A 22,518-nucleotide genomic window follows, 5' to 3' on the forward strand; every position below is an offset into this window, starting at 1 on the left:
AAGGTCACACACTACCCATTGGAGAGGTAGGATATACAGGATATGAACCTGTGTTATTGGGGTTGTTTGTTTGAAGACAGTCTTGCTCTGTTGCCTAGGCTAGAGTGTAGCCTCTGGCTCAAGCGATTCTCCTGCCTCAGCCTCAGCCTCTCCAGTAGCTGGGACTACAGGTTCGTGCCACCTCACCAGCCTTTTTTTTTTTTCCCCCCCTTAAGTAGAGACAGGCCTCCCTATATTGTTGCTCAGGCTGGTCTCGAACTCCTGGATTCAAGCGATCCTCCTGCCTGAGCCTTCCAAAGTGTTTGGGATTACAGACGTGAGCCACAGCGCAGGGCCTGAACCAATGCTGTCTTTTTTTTTTTTTTTTTTTTTCCTGTCATCTCTGCGGAGATGTATGAACCTATGTTTTCTAATAGGGAGCCTGCTGCTCTGGCCATCAGCCTTTAGTTTTTCCCCTCGCTGGGATTTTCACATACTTAGGACTCAGCAAAGATGCCCCGGCGATTATAATTGTGGGGAGGAGCAGAGGTTTCCGGTTTGGGGGAAGGGTACCAGTGCCGCAAGATTGGAGGCACTCCCTTCCCGAGGGAGATCGGATCAAGGCTGGGTGTGCCGGCTGTTCCCAAGCGGAGTAAGGCGTGTAGCCTTAAGGAGGGGTTCGTCCCACCTGGACGTTTTCTTGGCCCTTTAATGGTTAGCGTTTTCCAAAGGCCACCAATCCGCTACGGATTCGTTAGTTAATGGCAGCCCGTCTACCAATCGGCTGTCAGAAGCGAATCCTGCCGCCCAATAGTGGTGCGCCGGTGGGTAGGTCTAGCAGTGGAGCAGCGACAGAGCGCTCCGGCGCGTCCCATTGGCTGGATCAAACCCAAGCGAGTCACTGATTGGTCGACGCCCCCAGAGGGTTACAATTCAAACGCGGGCGGGCGGGCCCGCAGCCCTGCAGTTGCAGTCGTGTTCTCCGAGTTCCTGTCTCTCTGCCAACGCCGCCCGGATGGCTTCCCAAAACCGCGACCCGGCAGCCACTAGCGTCACCGCCGCCCGTAAAGGAGCCGAGCCGAGCGGGGGCGCCGCCCGGGGTCCCGTGGGCAAAAGGTGGGTGACGCGGCGTACCACTCGCTGGGCCTGCCATGCCCTAGGCATTGGGACCCAGAGCAAAGATTTCTAGGACCACCCCCGTCCCACCTCCTGGAGCGGGAGATATGCGGGTGCAGGAGAACACACCAGGAGCTCGGGGCCTGGCATTCCCCTGGGCATGGGTGCCGAGGGCGGAGACTTCCGGGACTCCCACCTCCTTGAGCGGGTGAGATTTGAGAGACAGGGGACACGCCAGGAGCCCAGACCGTTCTTTGAGATTCTCCCGAAGGAGGATGGGAGGGTAGGGGCGCTGCCAGTCTCCTTCCCGGGTGAGCCTAGATGAAGACGCGCAAGGACCCTCGTATTTGGCGGAGACAGGGGAAGGGAGAAGTTGACTCGGGCAAGGAAGAGATGCCAAAGCCTGGGGAATTAAGAACATGCCAGAATCATCCCGAGGGAGTCTGGAATTAGGGAGGGTGAGGACTCGCTAGGATCGTCCTGTGGATCTGGTGAGTGTACCCTGAGCTGAGCCTGACCTTGACGAAATGGGGAGCCTCCATGACGGTTCCCCGTGAGAGATTCAAATGGGAGAAGATGCACCATCTGGAGCCCTGGCCCATCCAGACTCCCAGTTAACCCCGAATGCTCTTTTTGCAGGCTACAGCAGGAGCTGATGACCCTCATGGTGAGTGACTAAGTACCCAGAACCCCAGCCTTCCACCCAATTTTCAGTAGCCTCCTTTCCTCCGTCAGCTTTTTTGCTAGACATAGGGGTAAAATATAAATGTAATTTGCTCCCCCCGGGAAGAAGTTCATACACCCCACCTACACCATTTCTTCCAGCAGTCCCTCCTCCCAGCTCCATCCCCCCCACATGAAGTTATCTCTAAAACACTTCCCTGAAGTCATACAAGACCCTCCCTGTCCAGTGTGTCCCTACTTCCTGGCCCCAACCAAGCTTTACCCACACCCAACTCCCCACCCTTCTTGGTATTTCTAGCTTATGAATTTGGTTGCTTTATTTTGGATCAGAGTGTGATGAGATTAAGGGGAGGCCGGGCACGGTGGCTCACGCCTTATAATCCCAACATTTTCGGAGGCTAAGGTGGGTGGATCACTTGAGGTCAGGAGTTCAAGACCAGCCTGGCCAACATTGCAAAACCCTATCTCTACTAAAAATATAAAAATTAGCCAGGCATGGTGGTGCATGCCTGTAATTCCAGCTACTCGGGCGGCTGAGGCACGAGAATCCTTTGAACCGTGGTGACAGAGGTTGCAGTGAGCTGAGCGCACTACTATACTCCAGCCTGGGCCACAGAGCGAGTGTGTGTGTGTGTCTGTAGAGATGGGGTAACCCCATCTATATCTCTCATATGTGTGTGTATATATATATGCGTGTGTGTGTGTGAGATAATGCATATGTGATTAAGGGGAAAGCTCACCCACTGACTTTTGCTGTGCCCGAAAGTGTACTCCACATTCCAGCAAATGTGTTTCCTCCCCAGATGTCTGGCGATAAAGGGATTTCTGCCTTCCCTGAATCAGACAACCTTTTCAAATGGGTAGGGACCATCCATGGAGCAGCTGGAACAGTAAGTGTAGGGCTGGGATGGGTGAGTGAGTCTGGGGAAAGGTGGGAGGTGAGATCCCAGTGAGAGCTCTGCTTCAAACCTTTGGTGGAACAAGACACTCCAGCTGTGACTGTTCACATTCTCTGAGCCATGTGGCCTTGTTCTTTCCCTCTGCACAATAAGAGGGTGGGTTTAAAGCAGGGCTGTCTATCTTAGATGTTTTTAGGGGGCCAGACAGCAAGGAAATGGATGGAGTGAGGACTCTGGCCAACAGGAGAGCACAGCTTCCCATTGCTGCAGATCAGGTTTAAGATGAGTCAGGAGTCCAAACCTGTGCCAACTCTCCTAATTTTTACATATTAGCAACTAATATTCTAATTGAAATAAAGCACAGAATGCCAATTTTCAATCCTTAGACCAAAGAATCACTGATGTCTCCACCAGATAAGAGGAAAGCATCAGGCTAGGCACGGTGGCTCACACCTGTAATCCCAGCATTTTGGGAGGCTGAGGCAGGCAGATCACATGAACCCAGGAGTTCGAGACTGGCCTGGGAAACATGGTGAAACCCTGTCTCTAAAATAAAAATTAAAATAAAAAAACTTGTAAAAGGCAGTGGGGAGCATCAGAACCAGCTCAACAGCGTGTCTACTGTCTGCTCCCAGAGAAACTCGGGGTTCTAGCACGCCCCTTGTGTGGGGCTTGGGTTGGGATAGGAGGCTGCTGCTGGAGCTTACTCTGCGTCTATTTCTCCAAATGCCAGGTATATGAAGACCTGAGGTATAAGCTCTCACTAGAATTCCCCAGTGGCTACCCTTACAATGCGCCCACGGTGAAATTCCTCACACCCTGCTACCACCCCAATGTGGACACCCAGGGTAACATATGCCTGGACATCCTGAAGGACAAGTGGTCTGCCCTATATGACGTCAGGACCATTCTGCTCTCCATCCAGAGCCTTCTAGGAGGTGACTTTAGAGACCACCCCCTCCCCTCATGCAACTTGGGAACCTCTCTGGACTTCCCGGGGTCAGCCCCTTCTACCCCCTTGACCTCTTTCTCTCCACCCACAGAACCCAACATTGATAGTCCCTTGAACACTCATGCTGCCGAGCTCTGGAAAAACCCCACAGGTGAGTCCTCAGTCCTTGAGCCCAGGGTGATCCCTCCCCCAACCTTCAAAGGCTCCTTCAAACAAAAGGAGCCCAGTGAGTTGGGACCGGGTTGGTTGGGGCAGGGTGGAGTATTGGCAGCAACCCACTTCTGCTTCTGCCCCAGTGCTCCTGTTTGCTATAAAATAGCAATTATTTTATAGCAGAATAAAAATTTTTGGCTGTAAGTAATTTTGGGAAATTATTGGGGAGGCCAAGGCAGGAGGATAGCTTGAGGCCAGGAATTCGAGGTTACAGTGGACTGTGATCACAGCACTGCTCTCCACCCCAGACAACAGAGTGAGACCCTGTCTCAAAAAGGGGGAAGGTGGGATTAACCTCTTCCATATTAATGCAGGTTAAGAGGTTGCTTAGTAGAGTGCCGTGCCTGTGCCCGCCAGTCTCGCTGGAAGCAAGCCGTTCCAGGAAAGCTGCCTGGATGGGCAGTGCAGGGAGAAAGCCTGGCTGGGAAACCAGCCCCTCCTTCTCCACCTCCTCCCACCTTTGCATCCCTGGTCAAACTGCCTTTTGCCCACCTTAATTAACTCATCCTGGGCCAGGCACAGTGGCTCATGCCTGTAATCCCAGCATCCGGGGAGACCAAGGCGGGTGGATCACATGAGGTCAGGAGTTTGAGACCAGCCTGGCCAACAGGGTGAAACCCGGTCTCCACTAAATACAAAAAAATTAACCGGGTATGGTGGTGGGCACCTGTAGGCCCAGCTACTCTGGAGGCTGAGGCAGGAGAATCACTTGAATCTAGGAAGCAGAGGTTACAGTGAGCAGACATCGTGCTACTGCACTCCAGCTTGGTCAACAGAGTGAGGCTCCCTCTCAAAAACAATAGTAATAAATAGTAAAGATGAACTCATCCTGTCTCCATCACTCACTGAGACCTGCCTGTTCTCTTCTAGCTTTTAAGAAGTACCTGCAAGAAACCTACTCAAAGCAGGTCACCAGCCAGGAGCCCTGACCCAGGCTGCCCAGCCTGTCCTTGTGTTGTCTTCTTAATTTTTCCTTAGATGGTCTGTCCTTTTTGTGATTTCTGTATAGGACTCTGTATCTTGAGCTGTGGTATTATTTTTGTTTTGTTTTTGTCTTTTAAATTAAGCCTCGGTTGAGCCCTTGTGATGTATATTAAATAAATGCATTTTGGTCCTTTTTTAGACAAGTCGTTGCCTTGTAGTTACACTAGGGTTGGAGGTACTCAGGGTAGGCAGAGGTGGAACTTAAGGATGTGGGGCCAAGCAGTGAGGTGACAAGGATTTATTCCCTTGTACCTTATTTTATGACTCTGCATCTGTTTCTTCATCTATAAAATGAGTGTCACAATGATACTTCCTGTCTATGGAGTCGGTGATGTGTACCAGCAATGTTACTGAATGTTGGAGTTCCCTCAGCTGTGTTGCAGATGAGGCTGAGCCAGACCTTAGGCTGAAACCTCCTATAGCTGTAGAAGGAACAAGCGTGTGTGTTGGGGAGGATCCCACCACACAGCCACCCCATGTTCTGTCCTGAAGAATGCTCAGGTCACCCTAAGCAGGTCCAGGGCCTGGGGAGACAGCCAGGAAAAAGCCCCTTCCTTTGGAGGACTCTCAGGTCTGAGCTCTGGTCTCCAGACTCTAGCCCAAGTCCCCTGTGGAGCTCCACCTCCAAGGGGGCACAGTCACCTCCTGCTGTATATCCCCCAGCAAGCCCCCAGCCCCTTGGGCTGCCTCGTTTCCCTGGCCTGATGAAGTCTCCAGCCTCTGAGCCCCTAGGAGGAAACCCCTGCTGACCAGCTGGGTCCCCGCAAGGGTCGGCAGGTGGAAGAGTAGGTTGAAGTGATAGCCCCTTCTCCCCACCCCCCGCAAAGCCCTTCAGGAAGATCTCCAAAGTAGATAAGCAGCACCCAGATGTGCTCCAGCCTTGCACCCAACTCCTTCAGGTCTGTTAGCAGCCGGTTGGTTGTGCAAGCCTGAAGCGGGGAGGGGTTGGGATTGGAAGTTAGGTCCCTTCATGTCTACAGTTGTGCTCTTAGGTCTCTCCTCTTGGGTTTTTTCTTAATCTAACATGCATACAAATACACTTGGGATCTTGTAAAATTAAAATATTTTCGGTAGGTGTGAAGTGGAGCCTAAGATCCAGTCTTTATTTATTTTGGTTTCTAAATAGTTTCCAAGTGATGTCATTGCTGTGGTCTAGTTAAGAACAAAATTTAGAGCAATGTTCTTAGAATGTGGTCCTTCCAGCAGCACCAGCAGCACCTGGAACTTGTTAGGCTAATTCTTGACCCCAAACTGCCCTCCAGGTTCTGAAGGTCTCCCAGGGTTGAAAATCACTAGGTTAGCGGATACTGGAGAAAACCAGAGCTCAGAGCCTGGCACTAAATTAGTCAACAAATGCTGGCCAGGGCCGGGTGTGGTGGCTCACTGCCTGTAATCCTAGCACTTTGGGAGGCGGAGGCAGGAGGATTGCTTGAACTTAAGAATTCAAGACCAGCCTGGGCAACACAGTGAGACCCCCATCTCAAATAATAAATTTTAAAAGAAAAATAAATGCTGGCCGGGCTTGGTGGTTCACATCAGCAATCTCAAGATCTTGGGAGGCCAAGATTGGAGGATCACTTGGGGCCAGAAATTCAAGGTTATAGTAAGCTGTGATTGTACCACTGCACTCCAGCCTAGGCAGCAGAGTAAGACCTTATCTCTGAAAGAAATGTTTCAAATGCTAACTGTGGTGGATGTGTTTTTGTCTGCCATGTGGTCCTTGGTCATGGTGTTTGGTACCCTAGATGGTCACATGGCCTGCCCTAGGCCAGTCACAGGTCTAAACTGTAGTTCAGATTCAATTGGTGTTCTCTGAAATTAATCACTGAGAGAGAGTAAAGTTATTTTACTAATGAGGTTGCTGAAAGAGAAGGGAATCGGTCTCAGCTGCTGGGGGAGCCCCGCTGCAGACAGAAGAAAACTAAGCAGAGACCAACAGCTGGGAGCTGGAGAGACGACATTAGCTGAGACTCTGGCCTCCAGTTCATGCTTTGCCATCCCAGTTCAATGAACCAACAAATCCCTTTTTGGTTTAAGTCCGTTTTATTTAGATTTCTGGCACTTGCAACAAAAAAAAGCCTGGTCAGGAAGTATTTGAATTTCTGATTATTATGATTCCCATTTTATTGAATTCCTGCAAGATAAAGGCCCTCGGCTTGGGGGACTGGGGAATAAGTGCCATACAGCCCAGTGATTAAGAGCTCAGACCAATCTGGTCATGGTGGCTCATGCCTGTAATCCCAGCACTTTGGGAGGCTGCAGTGGGTGGATCACCTGAGGTCAGGAGTTTGAGACCAGCCTGGCCAAAATGATGAAACCCTGTTTCTACTAAAAATACAAAAAATCGGCCAGGCATGGTGGCGAGTGCCTGTAATCCCAGCTACTCAGGAGGCTGAGGCAGGAGAATCGCTTGAAGCTGGGAGGCGGAGATTGCTGTGAGCCAAATCACCCATTGCACTCCAGTCGGCAACGAGAGCAAGACTCCATCTCCAAAAGAAAAAAAGGCTCAGACCAGGTAAGCAGAACTGTTTCAGGATCCTGGCTCCGCCTCCATTTGCCCGTAAACATGTAGACAGTTACATTTAACCTCTCGGTAAAATGAAAATACTAGCACCTACCTCATAAGACAGTGGAAGGACCTTAGAACAATGCCTGGTAGATAGTAAGCACTCAATAAAGGTTGGGTGCTGAACTCACATATAGCCAGGAAAGTTCATAGGTGGAGCACCCAATAGAATAGGAGGGTCAAGGAAAGGTTTTTGGAGAAGGGAATTGAGACCTGAGGGAGATGCACATTCCTTGGATAGCAAGTTCAGGAGTATGTAAGGAGAGGAATACACAGCTGAGAGTGGTGGCTCATGCTTATAATCCCAGCATTTTGCAAGTCCAAGGCAGGCGGATTAGCTGAGCTCAGGAGTTCAAGACCACCCTTGCCAACATGGTGAAACCTCGTCTCTTAAAAACATAAAAATTAGCCGGGCATGTGGCGCCTGTAGTCCCAACTACTTGGGAGGCTGAGGTGGGAGAACTGCTTGAACTTGGGAGGCAGCGGTTGCAGTGAGCTGAGATCACGCCACTGCTCTCCAGCCTGGCTGACAAACGCAAAACTCAAAACTCTGTCTCAAAAAAAAAAAAAAAGAAGAGTAAAGGATGGGGAAGTCACATAGACATCAGGTCATGATAGGCTGGAAGGCCATATTAAGATACTTGGGCTAGCCTGGGTAACAAAGTGAGACCCCATCTCTACAAAAAATAACTAGGGGCTGGGGGAGGATCCCTTGCGCCTAGGAGTTCAAGGCCTCAGTGAGCTATGATTGTGCCCCTGCACTTCAGCCTGTGTGACAGGGAGATTCAGTTTCTTTAAAAAAAAAAAAACTTGGACTTTATCTTGAGGCGAAGCCTTAAGCAGGGCAGTGACATGATCAGATTTGTTTTTATGTATTTTTTGAGATGGAGTTTCACTCTTGTTGCCCAGGCTGGAGTGCAATGGTGCAATCTCGGTTCACTGCAACCTCTGGCTCCTGGGTTCAAGTGATTCTCCTGCCTCAGCCTCCCAAGTAGCTGGAATTACAGGCATGCGCTACCACGCCCGGCTAATTTTGTATTTTTAGTAGGGACGGGGTTTCTCCATGTTGGTCAGGCTGGTCTCAAACTCCCAACCTCAGATGATCCCGCTTTGGCCTCCCAAAGTGCTGGGATTACAGGCATGAGCCACCACGCCCGGCCTATGTTATTTTTTAAGACAGAGTCTCACTCTGTCACCCAGGCTGGAGTGTAGTGGCGCAGTCTTGGCTCACCGCAACCTCCACCTCTTGGGTTCCAGCAATTCTCCTGCCTCAGCCTCCCAAGTAGCTAAGATTACAGGCGTGTGTCTGGCTAATTTTTATATTTTTAGTAGAGAGGAGGTTTTTTCATGTTGGCCAGGCTGGTCTCAAACTCCTGACCTCAAGTGATCCGCCTGCCTCGGCCTCCCAAAGTGCTGGGATTACAGGTGTGAGCCATGGCACCCGGCCTCCATCTCTATTTTAAAATATGTATATAATTCAAAAAAAAAAAAAGATATTCAGGTAGAACCAATAACAGGTAGATGGCATCGGAGTTAAGAGCCTTGCTCCTGTGCAAACCACATAGTGCACGGCGATACTACCTAGGTTATTATCTGGGTGCCTGTGTACTTCACCTCCCTAGGCCTTAGTTTTCCAACTGTAAAGTGGAGAAAGCAACATCTGCCTCTAGGGATGTTATGTGAGTGAATGAGACAATGTCCATAAGGCACAGTATACAGTAGGCACTCAGTAAATAGTAATGTTTACCAAACCCCAGCACTGATCCTGGCTGTAAATAAAAACAGAAAAACATGAATAGGACAAAAGAGGAAGAAGAGAAAAAGACAGATGGAGAGAAAGAACTAAAGCAATGAGCAAGGTGACAATAGAGGCTGGGCTTGGTGGCTCATGCCTATAACCCCAACATTTTGGGAGGCCAAAGTGAGAGGATTCTTTGAGCTCAGGAGTTTGAGACCAGCCTGGGTAACATAGTGAGATTCCATCTCTGCTAAAAATAACAAAAACTAGTGGGGGGTCACCCATTTGTAGTCCCAGCTACTCGGGAGGCTGAGACAGGAGGATCGCTTGAGCCCAGGAGGTCAAGGCTGCAGTGAGCTGTGATCACCTACTGTATTCCAGCCTGGGCAACAGAGCGAGACCCGTCTCATTTAAAAAACAAAACAGGGCTGGGCGAGTTGGCTCAAGCCTGTAATCCCAGCACTTTGGGAGGCCAAGGAGGGTGGATCACGAGGTCAGGAGATCAAGACCATCCTGGCTAACATGGTGAAACCTCAACTCTACTAAAAATACAAAAAAAATTAGCCAGGCGTGGTGGCAGGTGCCTTGTAGTCCTGGTTCCTCGGGAGGCTGAGGCAGGAGAATGGCGTGAACCCAGGAGGCGAAAAAAACAGGCCAGGCACGGTGGCTCATGTCTGTAATCCCAGCACTTTGGGAGGCTGAGGCAGGCAGATCACCTGAGGTCAGGAGCTCAAGACCAGCCTGGCCAACATGGCGAAACCTGGTCTCTACTAAAAATACAAAAATTAGCCAGGCATGGTGGTGGGCGCCTGTAATCCGAGCTATTCAAGAGGCTAAGGCACGAGAATCGCTTGAACCCAGGAGGTGGAGGTTGCAGTGAACCAAGATTGTGCCACTGCACCCCAGCCTGGGTGGCAAGAGCAAAACTCTGTTAAAAAGAAAAAAAAAAAATGCTTGCTATGTGCCAGGCACTGCTATAAGCACTTTGCACACACTAACTTCTCACAACCCTGTGTGTACTATCATTATCCCCATTTTACAGGTGAGAAAACTGAGGCACAGAGTGGTTTAGTTTGTCACAGGCAGTGAGCACTCACACTCAGGCATTCTGTCTCTAAAGCTAAACTACCCCCTACACTTAATTAGCTGTGATCTGATACCTGTTGTATACAAATCACTACAGCAGCAAATAGCCAGTGAGGGGAGGGTTCAAGGGAAGAGATGGTATCTGAGCTGGGTCTTGTAGGTTGAAGAATCTGCCAGCTTATAAGAAAGACAAGGGCATTCCAGGGAGGGCAAACAACATGTGCAAAGTACCAAGGGCTTGAAAATGTACTCCAGGTCCATATCAGGAATAAATTGCCCAGTGTGGCTGTGGAAAGAAAGAGAGGGGCCGGGCGCGGTGGCTCACGCCTGTAATCCCAGCACTTTGGGAGGCCGAGGTGGGCGGATCACGAGGTCAGGAGATCGAGACCATCCTGGCTAACACAGTGAAACCCCGTCTCTACTAAAAATACAAAAAATTAGCCGGGCGAGGCGGCGGGCGCCTGTAGTCCCAGCTACTCGGGAGGCTGAGGCAGGAGAATGGCGTGAACCCGGGAGGCGGAGCTTGCAGTGAGCCGAGATCGCGCCACTGCACTCCAGCCCAGGCGACAGAGCGAGACTCCGTCTCAAAAAAAAAAAAAAAAAAAAAAAGAAAGAGAGGGAGGGAGGGAAGGAATTTGGATCTCATTCTAGAAGCAGTGAGGAGCACCGAACTACTTTCAATGGGGCAGTGGCCAGGTCAGATACTTTAGCTCACTGGTGCTGATGGCCCTCTGTAGAGTGCACTGGCTGAGACCGGGTGGAGGCAGAGATCTGGGGTCAAATGATGAGATCAGAATCTCCTTAGTGAGTGCCTCCACCCTCCCCTACCACCACCAGTACAAAGCGAGGATTAAGCACTTGGAAGAAAAGAGGAAGTAAAAGGTCAAGCAGAAACAATGCTACCTGGCATGGATGGGCACCTACTCCCCCTCTCCCCAGCTAGGGAGCCTGCAGAAGGTGGCAGCTATGACAACATCTAAGATGCCAACATTCCAGAAAAGAAGGACGGTGGGGAAGTGAGGGAGCTTCCCAGCTCCCCAGGGTTCTAGCCTCTCCCACCCCCTCACCCTACCTGCAGTCCCGGGACCCCTCCCTCCGCAGTCTGCCGGCTCACCCTGACTCAACTCCAAGCCCCTGCAGCCTCCTGGAGCCACCACTGCCCCGTCCGTCAAGCTGCGCACACCTAGCGCCAGCTGTCGGGAGCCAGCCGTGAACCCGCAGAGCCTGCCTCGGGCTCCAGGGCCCAGCTCCCTTCCGCATCTCGCTGCTCCCACATCCCGCAGCTCCGACAGCCTCTCCCGGGATCCCTGAGGGTGCTCCAGGTGGTGCCAGCTGGGATGGCGCCCTGGACCGCAACCTTTGAGACCCACTGTTCCCAGCTTTCCCCCCATTCAGGCCACGAGTTTTGGAACATTTGCTTTTATTCCTTGCAGACAAAGACCCACAAGGGGCCGTGCCTCCCTGGTGGGGACCCGGCAGGGCGGAGTCTCCCACACCCTAGGGACACGTGATCTTGGTGGAGGCGACTGACCACTCCTTACTGCACGCCCTCCATCATCTTCAGGAACTCTGTGGGAAAGGAGAGGGAGAGGGTCAGGGGTCCCACTGGGGACGCAGAGGCCAGGCCAGGGCTCCAGCCACACAGAGGGGATGACTTTTTTTTGTTTTTGTTGAGACACAGTCTCGATCTGTCGCCAAGGTCGCCAAGGTCTGTTGCCCAGGCTAGAGTGCAGTGGCACAATCAGAGCTCATTGCAGCCTCAATCTCCTGGGCTCAAGCAATCCTCCCACCTAAGCCCCTGGAGCAACTGTGACCACAGGCACATACCACCACGCCCGCCTTTTTATTTTATTTGTTGTAAAGACAGGGTCTCACTATGTTGCCCAGGATGGTCTCGAACTCCTGGCCTCAAGCAATCCTCCCGCTTCATCCTCCCAAAGTTCCAGGATTTTACAGTCCTGAGCCACCACGCCCCCACTGCCTGGTCATTAATTGATAAACTGCACAGAGTCGTGGGTGCTTCTATACCCGCCCCCAGGAGACTAGGGGAACTTTTGAAGTTATGCCCAGCCCAGCCCACAAGGCCAAAGACACTGCACGGGAGCCAGGCACCAGTGCTCGCCGTCCCCTGTGGCTCCCACCCACTCTTCCCAAGCTCCCGTGGCCCTCCCTCACCGTCGAAGTCAATGCGGCCGTCATTGTTCTTGTCTCCGTCTTTCATCAGAGATTCGATCTCCTCGTCCGTCACGTGCTCCCCAGAGGCCCTGAAAATCTCAGCCAGCTCCTCCGGGTCGATGTAGCCATCTGCATTCCTTCAGGTCCAAGGGTCAGGGCAGAGCTTAGGGCCAGGGCGAGCTGCCCTGGCCACCACACTCGACGCCCTGCTTCCGCACCCCCAACCCGGGGAACCCTCCAGCGCTGCCGGCAGGCTTTGACTGCTCAGCCCCTCCCTCGGCTCCCAGGCCCCCAGCGCACCTGTCGAAGATGCGGAAGCACTCGGCCAGCTCCTCCTCGCTCTTCCCCTTCGCGTCCTCTTTCATCTGGCGCACCATCATGACCAAGAACTCCTCGAAGTCGATGGTGCCGCTGCCTGCGGGGAGCAGGTGGTGGACTGAGCCTGAGCCCAGCCACTGCCGCCTTTCCCCACCATCCCCTGCCTCCGAGGGACACCCACTCACCGTCCTCATCCACCTCCTCGATGATGGCGTCCAGCTCCTCCTTGGTGGGTGTCTGGCCCAGCATCCTCATCACCGTGCCCAACTCCTTGACGCTGATGTCCCCACCACCATCAGCATCAAACATGTCAAAGGCAGCCTTGAACTCTGCACGGGAGGGCAGAGGGCAGAGGTGAGGCCAGCTGGACTGTCAGCCTCACATCTACCCCCCCAACCCTGCCCAGAGGCCAACATGTCCCCAGCATACATCCACCCAGCGCCCAGCCTGCTGCGCCTCACTCACCAGCGATCATCTCCTCGCTGAGGTAGGACCTGGCCTCAGCCTGCTGGTCCGTCTGCAGGAGACACAGAGAAAGTCTGAGCTGAAGAGGCAGCCCCAGGGCAGTTGCACACCTGAACCCCATTCTTCCCAACCCTCACTCTCTCAGCGCTTCTTGGTCCTCCAAAAGAACAACTTCAAACTTGCCACATAATTGTGTGCCCGCACAGCACCCAATCACAGTTTTGTTTTGCCTTGCTCTGTCACACAGGCTGGAGTGCAGTAGTGTGATCATAGCTCACTGCAGCCTCAACCTCCTAGGCTCAAGCAGTCGTCCCGCCTCAGCCTCCTGAGTAGCTGGGACTATAGTGCACACCATGCCTGACTATTTTTTAAGTTTTTGTAGAGACAGAGTCCCACTATATTACACAGGCTTGTTTTGAACTTCTGGGCTCGAGTGATCCTCTCACCACAGCCTCCCAAATTGCTAGGACTACAGGCTTGAGTTACTGTGCCCAGCTTCTGACCCCAGTTTTTGTTTTTGTTTTTTGTTTTTGTGACAGAGTCTCACCCTGTCGCCCAGGCTGGAGTACAATGGCGTGATCTCGGCTTACTGCAACCTCCACCTCCTGGGTTCAAGCGATTCTCCTCCCTCAGCCTCCCAAGTAGCTGGGATTACAGGCATGCGCCAACACGCCCGGCTAATTTTTGTATTTTTAGTAGAGACGGGGTTTCACCATGTTGGCCAGGTTGGTCTTGAACTCCTGACTTCAGGTGATCCACCCACCTTGGCTTCCCAAAGTGTTGGGATTACAGGCGTGAGCCACCATGGCTGGCCTGACCCCAGTTTTTTTGTTTGTTTTGTTTTGTTTTTGAGACAGAGTTTTGCTCTTGTTGCCCAGGCTGCAGTGCAATGGCACAATCTCAGTTCACCACAACTGCAACCCCCGCCTCCCAGGTTCAAGCGATTCTTCTCCCTCAGCCTCCCGAGTAGCTGGGATTACAGGCATGCACCACAATGCCCAGCTAATTTTGTATTTTTAGTAGAGATGAGGTTTCTCTATGTTGGTCAGGCTGGTCTTGAACTCCCGACCTTAAGTGATCTGCCCGCCTCGGCTTCCCAAAGTGATGGGATTACAGGCGTGAGCCACCACATGTGGCCTGTGACCCCAGTTTTGAGAAAAAGAGAGGAGACAACAAATTAAGCCCAAGGCCTTCTCACTTGTCAATTGAAGGCCAAGTCAGGAACCCCCCAGTGACCTTAGGCAAGTCACTTAGCATGCATTCATCTTTTCTCTGTAGCTTTTCAGGGATGAGATATCAGCGGTGTGAAAGGGTTTTGTAAAGGCTAGCACCATTCCAGCACTATTTTCCAGTTTTCTGTAGCTCCTAGTGGTGCCCGGTACTTTAATTGTTGCTCAATAAAATGTTTGTTCTCAAATAAATAATAATGCAACACAAAGTTATTGAGTACTTGCTGCACGTCAGGCCGCAGATCAGGCACTGGGACCACCAAGAAGAGACAGAGGACACATCATCCCGCCCCTCAGAGAACTGGCAGAGTCGGAGACTGTAAGCTTCCTTCTTAGGATTCAGTCATTGGAGAAAAGGCCCCTCATGTTGGGCCGAATGTGATGGAGGCCTTGACCTGAAAGTGAGATATCTGCGGGGGTTTCCAGGTCATACCCAAGCCAGGCCATCTGGGCCAGAGGCTTTGGATTGAGGCTGGCAGTGAGGACGGGGTGAGGCTTCCAAGGAGCTCTTCAGCCGGCTGGCTGCCGGCCCTCCTCCTTCTCCCCCTCCTTCCTCTCCTCCTCTTTCCCTGTGCCAGGAGGGCAGGCTATTTTTAGTCAGGCATGGGCAACAGCAGCTGGCCTCCGGGATCTAGTTACTCCTTGAAGTGAAGTGGGCAGGGGGATCTCAGACGAAAACAACAGCTCCAAATCAGAACCCCTCTCTAGGAGAGCAGAGTCTCTCTAACTCTGGTCTGTCATCTTCTGCCCCTTCCCATCATCCTCAGGGCTCCCAGAGCCCTGCATCTGAGCAGGCCCCACACCCTGCCCACCTCCTGTCTTCTGGACGAGGCTTTCTTCTCTCCATGATGATAGGAGGGTTTGCCAGGCTTCTGGCTCACCCCTGCCACTGGCCTGCTGGGTGACTCACTCTGACCCCTCAGAGTCCCCACTGTGTGAAGGAAACAAGCTAAGAGCTCCTCACAGGTCTACGAATGACACTGCTGGAAGTTTCCGAAGGTGAGTAGGCAGTCAGCAAGCCTTGAGGATCAATCTCTGGAATATCCCAGCCCTCCCCTTTCAAGAAAAGTCAAAGGCCTTCCTTTAAGACACCTGGGTTCCAGGAACCTCCATGCTCCAACCTCAAACATCCCAGTTACTGCCCCACAAAGCACTCAGGTCTGGCCTGAAAGAGGTCCAGAGTGCTCCCGCAAGTAAAGGCACAAAGTTCCCTCTTGTCCTTACCATGGTTGCTGGTGACCAGGACTCCTCTGCTGCAGGTCGCCTCCTTTGCACTCCGCCACCCAAAGATGCCCTGGCCTGCTCTAGCCCCCGGGATTTGTAGGGGCACCCTCCCCTCCCACCTCCCTGCTCCCCAGCACTGGAGACCCTGCCCAATCAGATCCTGGGGTCGGCGAGCCCCACCCCTCCCACAGTCTGAACCCATTACCTAATTTAGCCAAGGGCCCTTGCAGAGAAATTTAAGCCTCCAAGCAGGTGGCAGGCCTTGACGTCCTAGATTCTTGTGAGGAAGTCCCGCCCTGTTCCACCGCCTTGGAGTCCCCCCGACCAAGGAAGCACACTAGCTCCAAGATGGTAAGGACTATCAGAGTAGTAAAGAGTGAGGCAGCATGGTAAAATGGGGAGAGTACAAGCCTTGAAGTCCAAAACCCAAGATCCAAGGCCAGCCTCTGCGAGCTGTGTGACCTTGGGCAGGTAGCAGTGCCTCTCTGAGTCATTTCTTCATCTGTGGGAATGGACCTCTCTGTGGGGTCTCCCTCACAGAGAGAACATGGTAAATGGGAACCCAGGTATAAGTCACCTAGCTTGTGCCGGGTACACAGCGTTGATGCTTGGCAAGAGGAATGTCCTGTCTTTGAACCATGGTAAGGGGCAGGGGATAGAAGGAGGGGAAAGTGACAGCTAGGCCACTGTTTACTGAACCCCCACAATGTGCCACACACTGTGCTAAGCATTTTAACATGATCTCATCTAGTGCTCCTCCTATGAGATAGCAACTATTATTATCTCCATTTGACTGCAGAGATTTGTAAATCATAAAGGTCTATACTCACTCTGTCACCAAGGCTGATGTGCAGTGGTACTATTATAGCTCACTGCAGCCTCGATCTCCTGGGCTCAAGTGATCCTCCCACCTCAGCCTCCCGAGTAGCTGGGACTAGCAGTGCGCCACCACCCCTGGCTTTTTTTGTTTTCCTTTTTTGTATTTTTTGTAGAGATGGGGTTTCACCATGTTGCCCAGGCTGGTCTCGAACTCCTAGGCTCAAGGCATCCTTGAATCCTTGGCCTCCCGAAGTACTAGAATTACAGGCATGAGGCACCATGCCCACCCATGTTGATGATTCTTATTATTAATCCCGATTGGAAGGAAGTTGGGACAGACAGTCCTTGGGGGACCTGTCTAGATGGAAAAATGTATGGAGGGATGGAGGAGAGGAGGATGTGCATTTGGAGGAGAAATAATCATTGAAAGCAAAGATCCTTCTCTCAAAGTTACCTTCTCCATGGAAAGGGTGTTTGGATTCACTTTTTGGGGGTAAGGAGTAGGCAAGGGAAGGTTATTTAAGTGGTAAAGGGGTAGCTGGCCCCTTCCTAGAGCTCAGTGAAGACATCTGGTCATCTGGGGAGTAAAGGGGTGGGCAAAGCAAGTCCAGAGGGAACCCACCCTGAGAATCCACAAGGTAAAGGCTGGGCACTGGGGAGTAGGCAAGACTTGTGGACAGTGACTACGTCGACAGAAAGAGCACCAAGACAACCGATAGCAGGCTCTGGGGCCAGGAAATGGGGGCTGGACACCAAGGAATGCAGATGGACAGTGACAACTGGGCTGCCCCCTTCCCCTATATATAGACATTCCCAAGGAGAGCTCGGCAGGGCTGGGCCAAGCTAAATAAGGCCTCCCCCAGGCAGGCAGAGTGCCAAAGCCTGAGACCCATGGGATTCCAATTTAGTTTTTGGTTTTTTTTTTTCTTTTGAGACAGAGTCTCACTCTGTCACCCAGGCTGGAGTGCAGTGGCGCCATCTCAGCTCACTGCAACCTCCGCCTCCTGGGTTCAAGTGATTCTCCTGCCTCAGCCTCCCAAATAGCTGGAATTACAGGCATGAGCCACCATGCCCAGCTAATTTTTTTTTTTTTTTTTTTTTGAGACGGAGTTTTGATTTTGTTGCCCAGGCTGGAGTGCAATGGTGCGATCTCGGCTCACCACAACCTCCGCCTCCTGGGTTCAAGCGATTCTCCTGCCTCAGCCTCCCGAGTAGCTGGAATTACAGGCATGAGACACCATGCCCAGCTAATTTTGTATTTTTAATAGAGACGGGGTTTCTCCATGTTGGTCAAGCTGGTCTCAAACTCCTGACCTCAGGTGATCCGCCCACCTCGGCCTCCCAAAGTACTGGGATTACAGGTGTGAGCCACCACACTTGGCCAATTTTTGTATTTTTCATAGAGACAAGGTTTCATCGGCCGGGCGTGGTGGCTCACACCTCTAATTCCACCACTTTGGGAGGCCGAGGCGGGTGGATCACGAGGTCAGGAGATCGAGACCATCCTGGCTAAAATGAGGAAACCCCGTCTCTACTAAAAATACAAAAAATTAGCTGGGCATGGTGGTGGGCGCCTGTAGTCCCAGCTACTCGGGAGGCTGAGGCAGGAGAATGGCGTGAACCCGGGAGGCGGAACTTGCAGTGAGCCGAGATTGAGCCACTGCACACCAGCCTGGGCAACAGAGCAAGACTCCGTCTCACAAAAAAAAAAAAAAGGTTTCATCATGTTGGCCAGACTGGTCTCGAACTCCTGACCTCAGCCTCCTAAAGTGCTGGGATTACAGGTGTGAGTCACCGAGCCCGGCTTTTGTTCTCTTGTTTATTCAGGGGAATAGATAAGTCCCAAATTGCTTATGTGGCCAAGCAGGGTCCCACTGGCACTTCTAATCTCCTTCCTCCTCCCCTCCACATCGTGTTGCTGTCTGCTCTGATCAGACTTTAAAATACTGCTCTAGGCTGGGCGCGATGGCTCATGCCTGTAATCCCAGCATTTTGGGAGGTCGAGGCTGGCGGATCACGAGGTCAGGAGTTTGAGACCATCCTGGCCAGCATGGTGAAACCCTGTCTGTACTAAAAATACAAAAAATTGCTGCCAGGCGTGGTGGTGGGCACCTCTAGTCCCAGCTACTCAGGAGGCTGAGGCAGAAGAATCACTTGAACTCAGCAGGTGAAGGTTGCAGTGAGCCACTGAAATCATGCCACTGCACTCCAGCCTGGGTGACAGAGGGAGACTGCATCTCAAAAAAAAAAAAAAAAAAAAAAAAAGACTGCTCTAAACACCACCTTTTATGAACCTTCAGGCCTTTGCACATGCTGTTTTTTTTCTGCCAGAAACTCCCATCTTTCCTCTCTTCATCTGTCTACTTCCCCTATCATCTTTCTCAGCTCTAACATCACTTCCTTGGGGATGCTTCCTCCCGCTATGTCCAGGCCAGGGAGTCCAAGGTGATCTCCAGTAGTTTCCTCAATCACAGCACTGAGCACGCCTTATGATCACAACCCATTCTATGTTCTACAGATCATCACATTTCCCAGTGCTTAGCATTTGCCACGTAGCAGGAGTTCAACAGATATTATATTCTACATAAGAATAACCGAACTGGATGGTATTTAGTTCAATATAAGGGGGAACTTCCTAATAGTCATAGTTGAACAATAATGGGAACAGGCAGCCTCAGGAGGTAATGAGCTCCCTGTCACTGAATATACCCAAGCAGGAGATAGATGACCATTTCTCAGGGAGGCTGTAAGGAGAGATCCATGCAGAGTTTAAAAATGGGGACAGGCCGGGCGCGGTGGCTCACGCCTGTAATCCCAGCACTTTGGGAGGCCGAGGCGGGCGGATCACAAGGTCAGGAGATCGAGACCACGGTGAAACCCCGTCTCTACTAAAAATACAAAAAATTAGCCGGGCGCGGTTGTGGGCGCCTGTAGTCCCAGCTACTCGGGAGGCTGAGGCAGGAGAATGGCGTGAACCCGGGAGGCGGAGCTTGCAGTGAGCTGAGATCCGGCCACTGCACTCCAGCCTGGGCGACAGAGCGAGACTCCGTCTCAAAAAAAAAAAAAAAAAAAAAAAAAATGGGGACAGTGGGCCGGGCGTGGTGGCTCAAGCCTGTAGTCCCAGCACTTTGGGAGGCCGAAACGGGTGGATCACGAGGTCAGGAGATCGAGACCATCCTGGCTAAAACGGTGAAACCCCGTCTCTACTAAAAAAAAAAATACAAAAAACTAGCCGGGTGAGGCGGCGGGCGCCTGTAGTCCCAGCTACTCAGGAGGCTGAGGCAGGAGAATGGCCTGAACCTGGGAGGCAGAGCTTGCAGTGAGCTGAGATCTGGCCACTGTACTCCAGCCTGGGCAACAGAGCAAGACTCCGTCTCAAAAAAAAAAAAAAAAAAAATGGGGACAGTGGCTCACACTTTTAATCCTAGCACTTTGGGAGGCTGAGGCAGGTGGATCTCTTGAGCCCAGGAGTTCGATACCAGCCTGGGCAACATGGCAACATACCAGCCTGCTTCCAATAAAAAAATTAAAATAAAACAAAGAATGGTGGATGGTGGCTCATGCTTGTAATCCCAGCACTTTGGGAGGCAGAGGTAGGAGGATCTCTTCAGGCCAGGAGTTCAAGATCAGTCTTGGCAACATGCAACCCCACCTTTACAAAAAATAAAATATTAGCCAGGCATGGTGGCACATATCTGTAGTCCCAGATGCTTGGGAGGCTGAGGTGGGAGAATCACTTGAGCCCAGGAGTTTGAGGCTGCAGTGAGCTATGATCGCACCACTGCACTCCAGCCTCACAACAGAGTGAGACTCTGTCTCTGAAAGAGGCCAGGTGCGGTGGCTCATGTCTGTAATCCCAGCACTTTGGGAGGCTGAGGCAGGCGGATCATTTGAGGTCAGGAGTTCGAGACTAGCCTGGCCAACATGGTGAAACCCCATCTCTACTAAATATACAAAAATTAGCTGGGTGTGGTGGCACACACCTGTAATTCCAGCTACTCAGGAGGCTAAGGCAGGAAAATCACTTGAACCCAGGAGATGGAAGTTGCAGTGAGCCAAGAGTGTGCCACTGTACTCCAGCCTGGGTGACAGAGTGAGACTCTGTCTCAAAAAAAAAAAATAAATACATAAAAATAAAAAGGAAGAAGAAAGAAGCAGAAAGAGGAAGAAGGAAGCAAAAAGAAGAAGAAATAATAATAGTGGAGAATGCGCAACCTTGAGATCTGCTAGTTCTGACTGTTTGTATGACCTAGCATAAGCCTTTCCCCTCACTAAGCCTCAGGCTACCTATCTGTAAAACGGAGGTGATAGGCCAGATTTCTGAGGGGCCCTGCTGCTTTAACAACCCATGGTTTCATGAAGACCAGCTTTGTGCCCAGACATGTAAGGCATATACCAAAGGACAAGTTATTTTTTAACCAATGGTTGGTGAATGATTGAGTGTTGAATTAATAAATGAAGTATGTCTTTTTTGTCCCAATATCTTGCCCATAAGCCAAATGAAGAGTAATTCGAGGTTTGAAATTGTGCAAACTGGCCAAGCACAGTGGCTCATGCCTGTAATCCCAGCACTTTGGGAGGCAGAGGCGGGCGGATCACTTGAGGCCAGGTGTTCGAGACTAGCCTAGCCAATATGGTGAAACCCCATCTCTACTAAAAATACAAAAATGAGCCAGGCATGGTGGCGCATGCTTGTAGTCCCAGCTACTCAGGAGGCTGAGGCAGGAGAATTGCTTGAACCTGGGAGGCAGAGGTTACAGTGAGCCGAGACCGCATCACTGTACTCCGGACTGGGCGACAGAGCAAGACTCTGTCTCCCTCCCTAAAAAATAAATAAATAAATAAATAAATAAATAAATAAATAAATAAAATTGCACAAACTTAGGCTTAAAATCCATCCCAGCCCCTCGCCGTGTGCGGTGGCTCACTCCTGTAATCCCAGCAGTTTGGTAGTCTGAGGCGGCGGGTGGATCACGAAGTCAAGAGATCAAGACCATCCTGGCCAACACGGTGAAACCCCGTCTCTACTAAAAATACAAAATTAGCCAGGCATGGTGGTGGATGCCTGTAATCCCAGCTACTCGGGAGGCTGAGGCAGGAGAATCACCTGAACCCAGGAGGTGGCGGTTGCGGTGAGCCGAGATTGCACCATTGCACTCCAGCCTGGGCAACAAGAGCAAAACTCCTCAAAAAAAAAAAAAAAAAAAAAAAAAAAATCCCAGCCCCTCTATTTCCCAGATGTGGATCTTGGGGAAGTCACTTTACCTCAGTTTCTTCATCTTGAAAATGGACCATTAATGTCCAGTTACAGCCTCTTCCCTAGGACGCTGTGAGGGACGGATGTGACAGTAAAGTGCCTAGAGCGGGATGTAGAAAGTGGATCCTCAGAAAATAAGAACCCCAGCCTTTCTGCTCACATGGGAAGGCAGGGAGCTGAAATACTTTCTGCTTATTCTAAGGCATTTTCCCCTACCCCTCTGTCTTGCACCACCCAGAAAGGGCAGGAGCTACTTTGGAGAGATTTTGATTTTATTTGTTGTATAACTATCAAAATCTGCCCTAACAACTGATATCTAGGCTTTGTGACAGGAAGCCACAATAACTTTCTCTTGACCTGCAGCTGCCCTGAGGATAAAAGATAAAACAAAGCTGGGGAGCCGCTGAGATGATCAGGCCTGCTGCACGGGAAAAGGGCAGTACGGGCTCCAGGCCCCATACTCAGAGACCTCTGAGGGAGGCAGAGGCAGGTAGATCACTTGAGCCCAGGAATTCGAGACCAGCCTGGGCAATGTGGCCAAATCCCATCTCTACAAAAAATACAAAAATTAGCTGGGTGTGGTGGCGAACGCCTGTAGTCCTAGCTACTGGGGAGGCTGAGGTGGGAGGGATGACCTGAACCCAGGGAGACGGAGGTTGCACTAAGCCAAGATGGTGCCATTGCACTCCAGCCTAGGCAACAGAGTGAGGCTATATCTCGAAAGAAAAAAAAAGAAAGAAAGAAAGAAAGAAAGAAAGAAAGAAAGAAAGAAAGAAAGAAAGAAAGAAAGAAAGAAAGAAAGAGAGACAGAGAG

General features: G+C 51.4%; 2 protein-coding genes across 4 annotated transcripts; one reads left to right on the top strand and one right to left on the bottom strand.

Moving 5' to 3' along the window:
* Positions 1 to 859: 859 nt before the first annotated feature.
* UBE2C (ubiquitin conjugating enzyme E2 C) lies at positions 860 to 4,960 on the top strand. Of its 3 annotated transcripts, none has more exons than XM_015148929.3 (6): positions 860 to 1,095; positions 1,735 to 1,762; positions 2,583 to 2,669; positions 3,261 to 3,411; positions 3,722 to 3,781; positions 4,714 to 4,960. In XM_015148929.3, exons 1-6 carry the CDS (start codon positions 995 to 997, stop codon positions 4,770 to 4,772), a joined length of 486 nt encoding a protein of 161 aa, XP_015004415.1. In that variant the 5' UTR covers positions 860 to 994; the 3' UTR covers positions 4,773 to 4,960. The 3 variants fall into 3 exon arrangements, with proteins under 3 accessions (XP_015004415.1, XP_001107065.1, XP_015004414.1); XM_001107065.4 differs by lacking the exon at positions 3,261 to 3,411 and adding an exon at positions 3,412 to 3,616 and having other exon boundaries at positions 906 to 1,095; XM_015148928.3 differs by lacking the exons at positions 860 to 1,095; positions 3,261 to 3,411 and adding exons at positions 1,292 to 1,586; positions 3,412 to 3,616.
* Positions 4,961 to 11,688: 6,728 nt separating this feature from the next.
* TNNC2 (troponin C2, fast skeletal type) lies at positions 11,689 to 15,675 on the bottom strand. The gene is given in 6 exon segments (NM_001266550.2): positions 11,689 to 11,786; positions 12,393 to 12,529; positions 12,693 to 12,807; positions 12,896 to 13,039; positions 13,176 to 13,227; positions 15,629 to 15,675. Coding segments are annotated over 6 exon segments (483 nt in total). The 5' UTR covers positions 15,632 to 15,675; the 3' UTR covers positions 11,689 to 11,754.
* Between the last annotated feature and the right edge of the window lie 6,843 nt (positions 15,676 to 22,518).

The sequence above is a fragment of the Macaca mulatta genome, chromosome 10 (assembly GCF_049350105.2).
Source record: "Macaca mulatta isolate MMU2019108-1 chromosome 10, T2T-MMU8v2.0, whole genome shotgun sequence".
Classification (NCBI taxonomy): Eukaryota; Metazoa; Chordata; class Mammalia; order Primates; family Cercopithecidae; genus Macaca; species Macaca mulatta.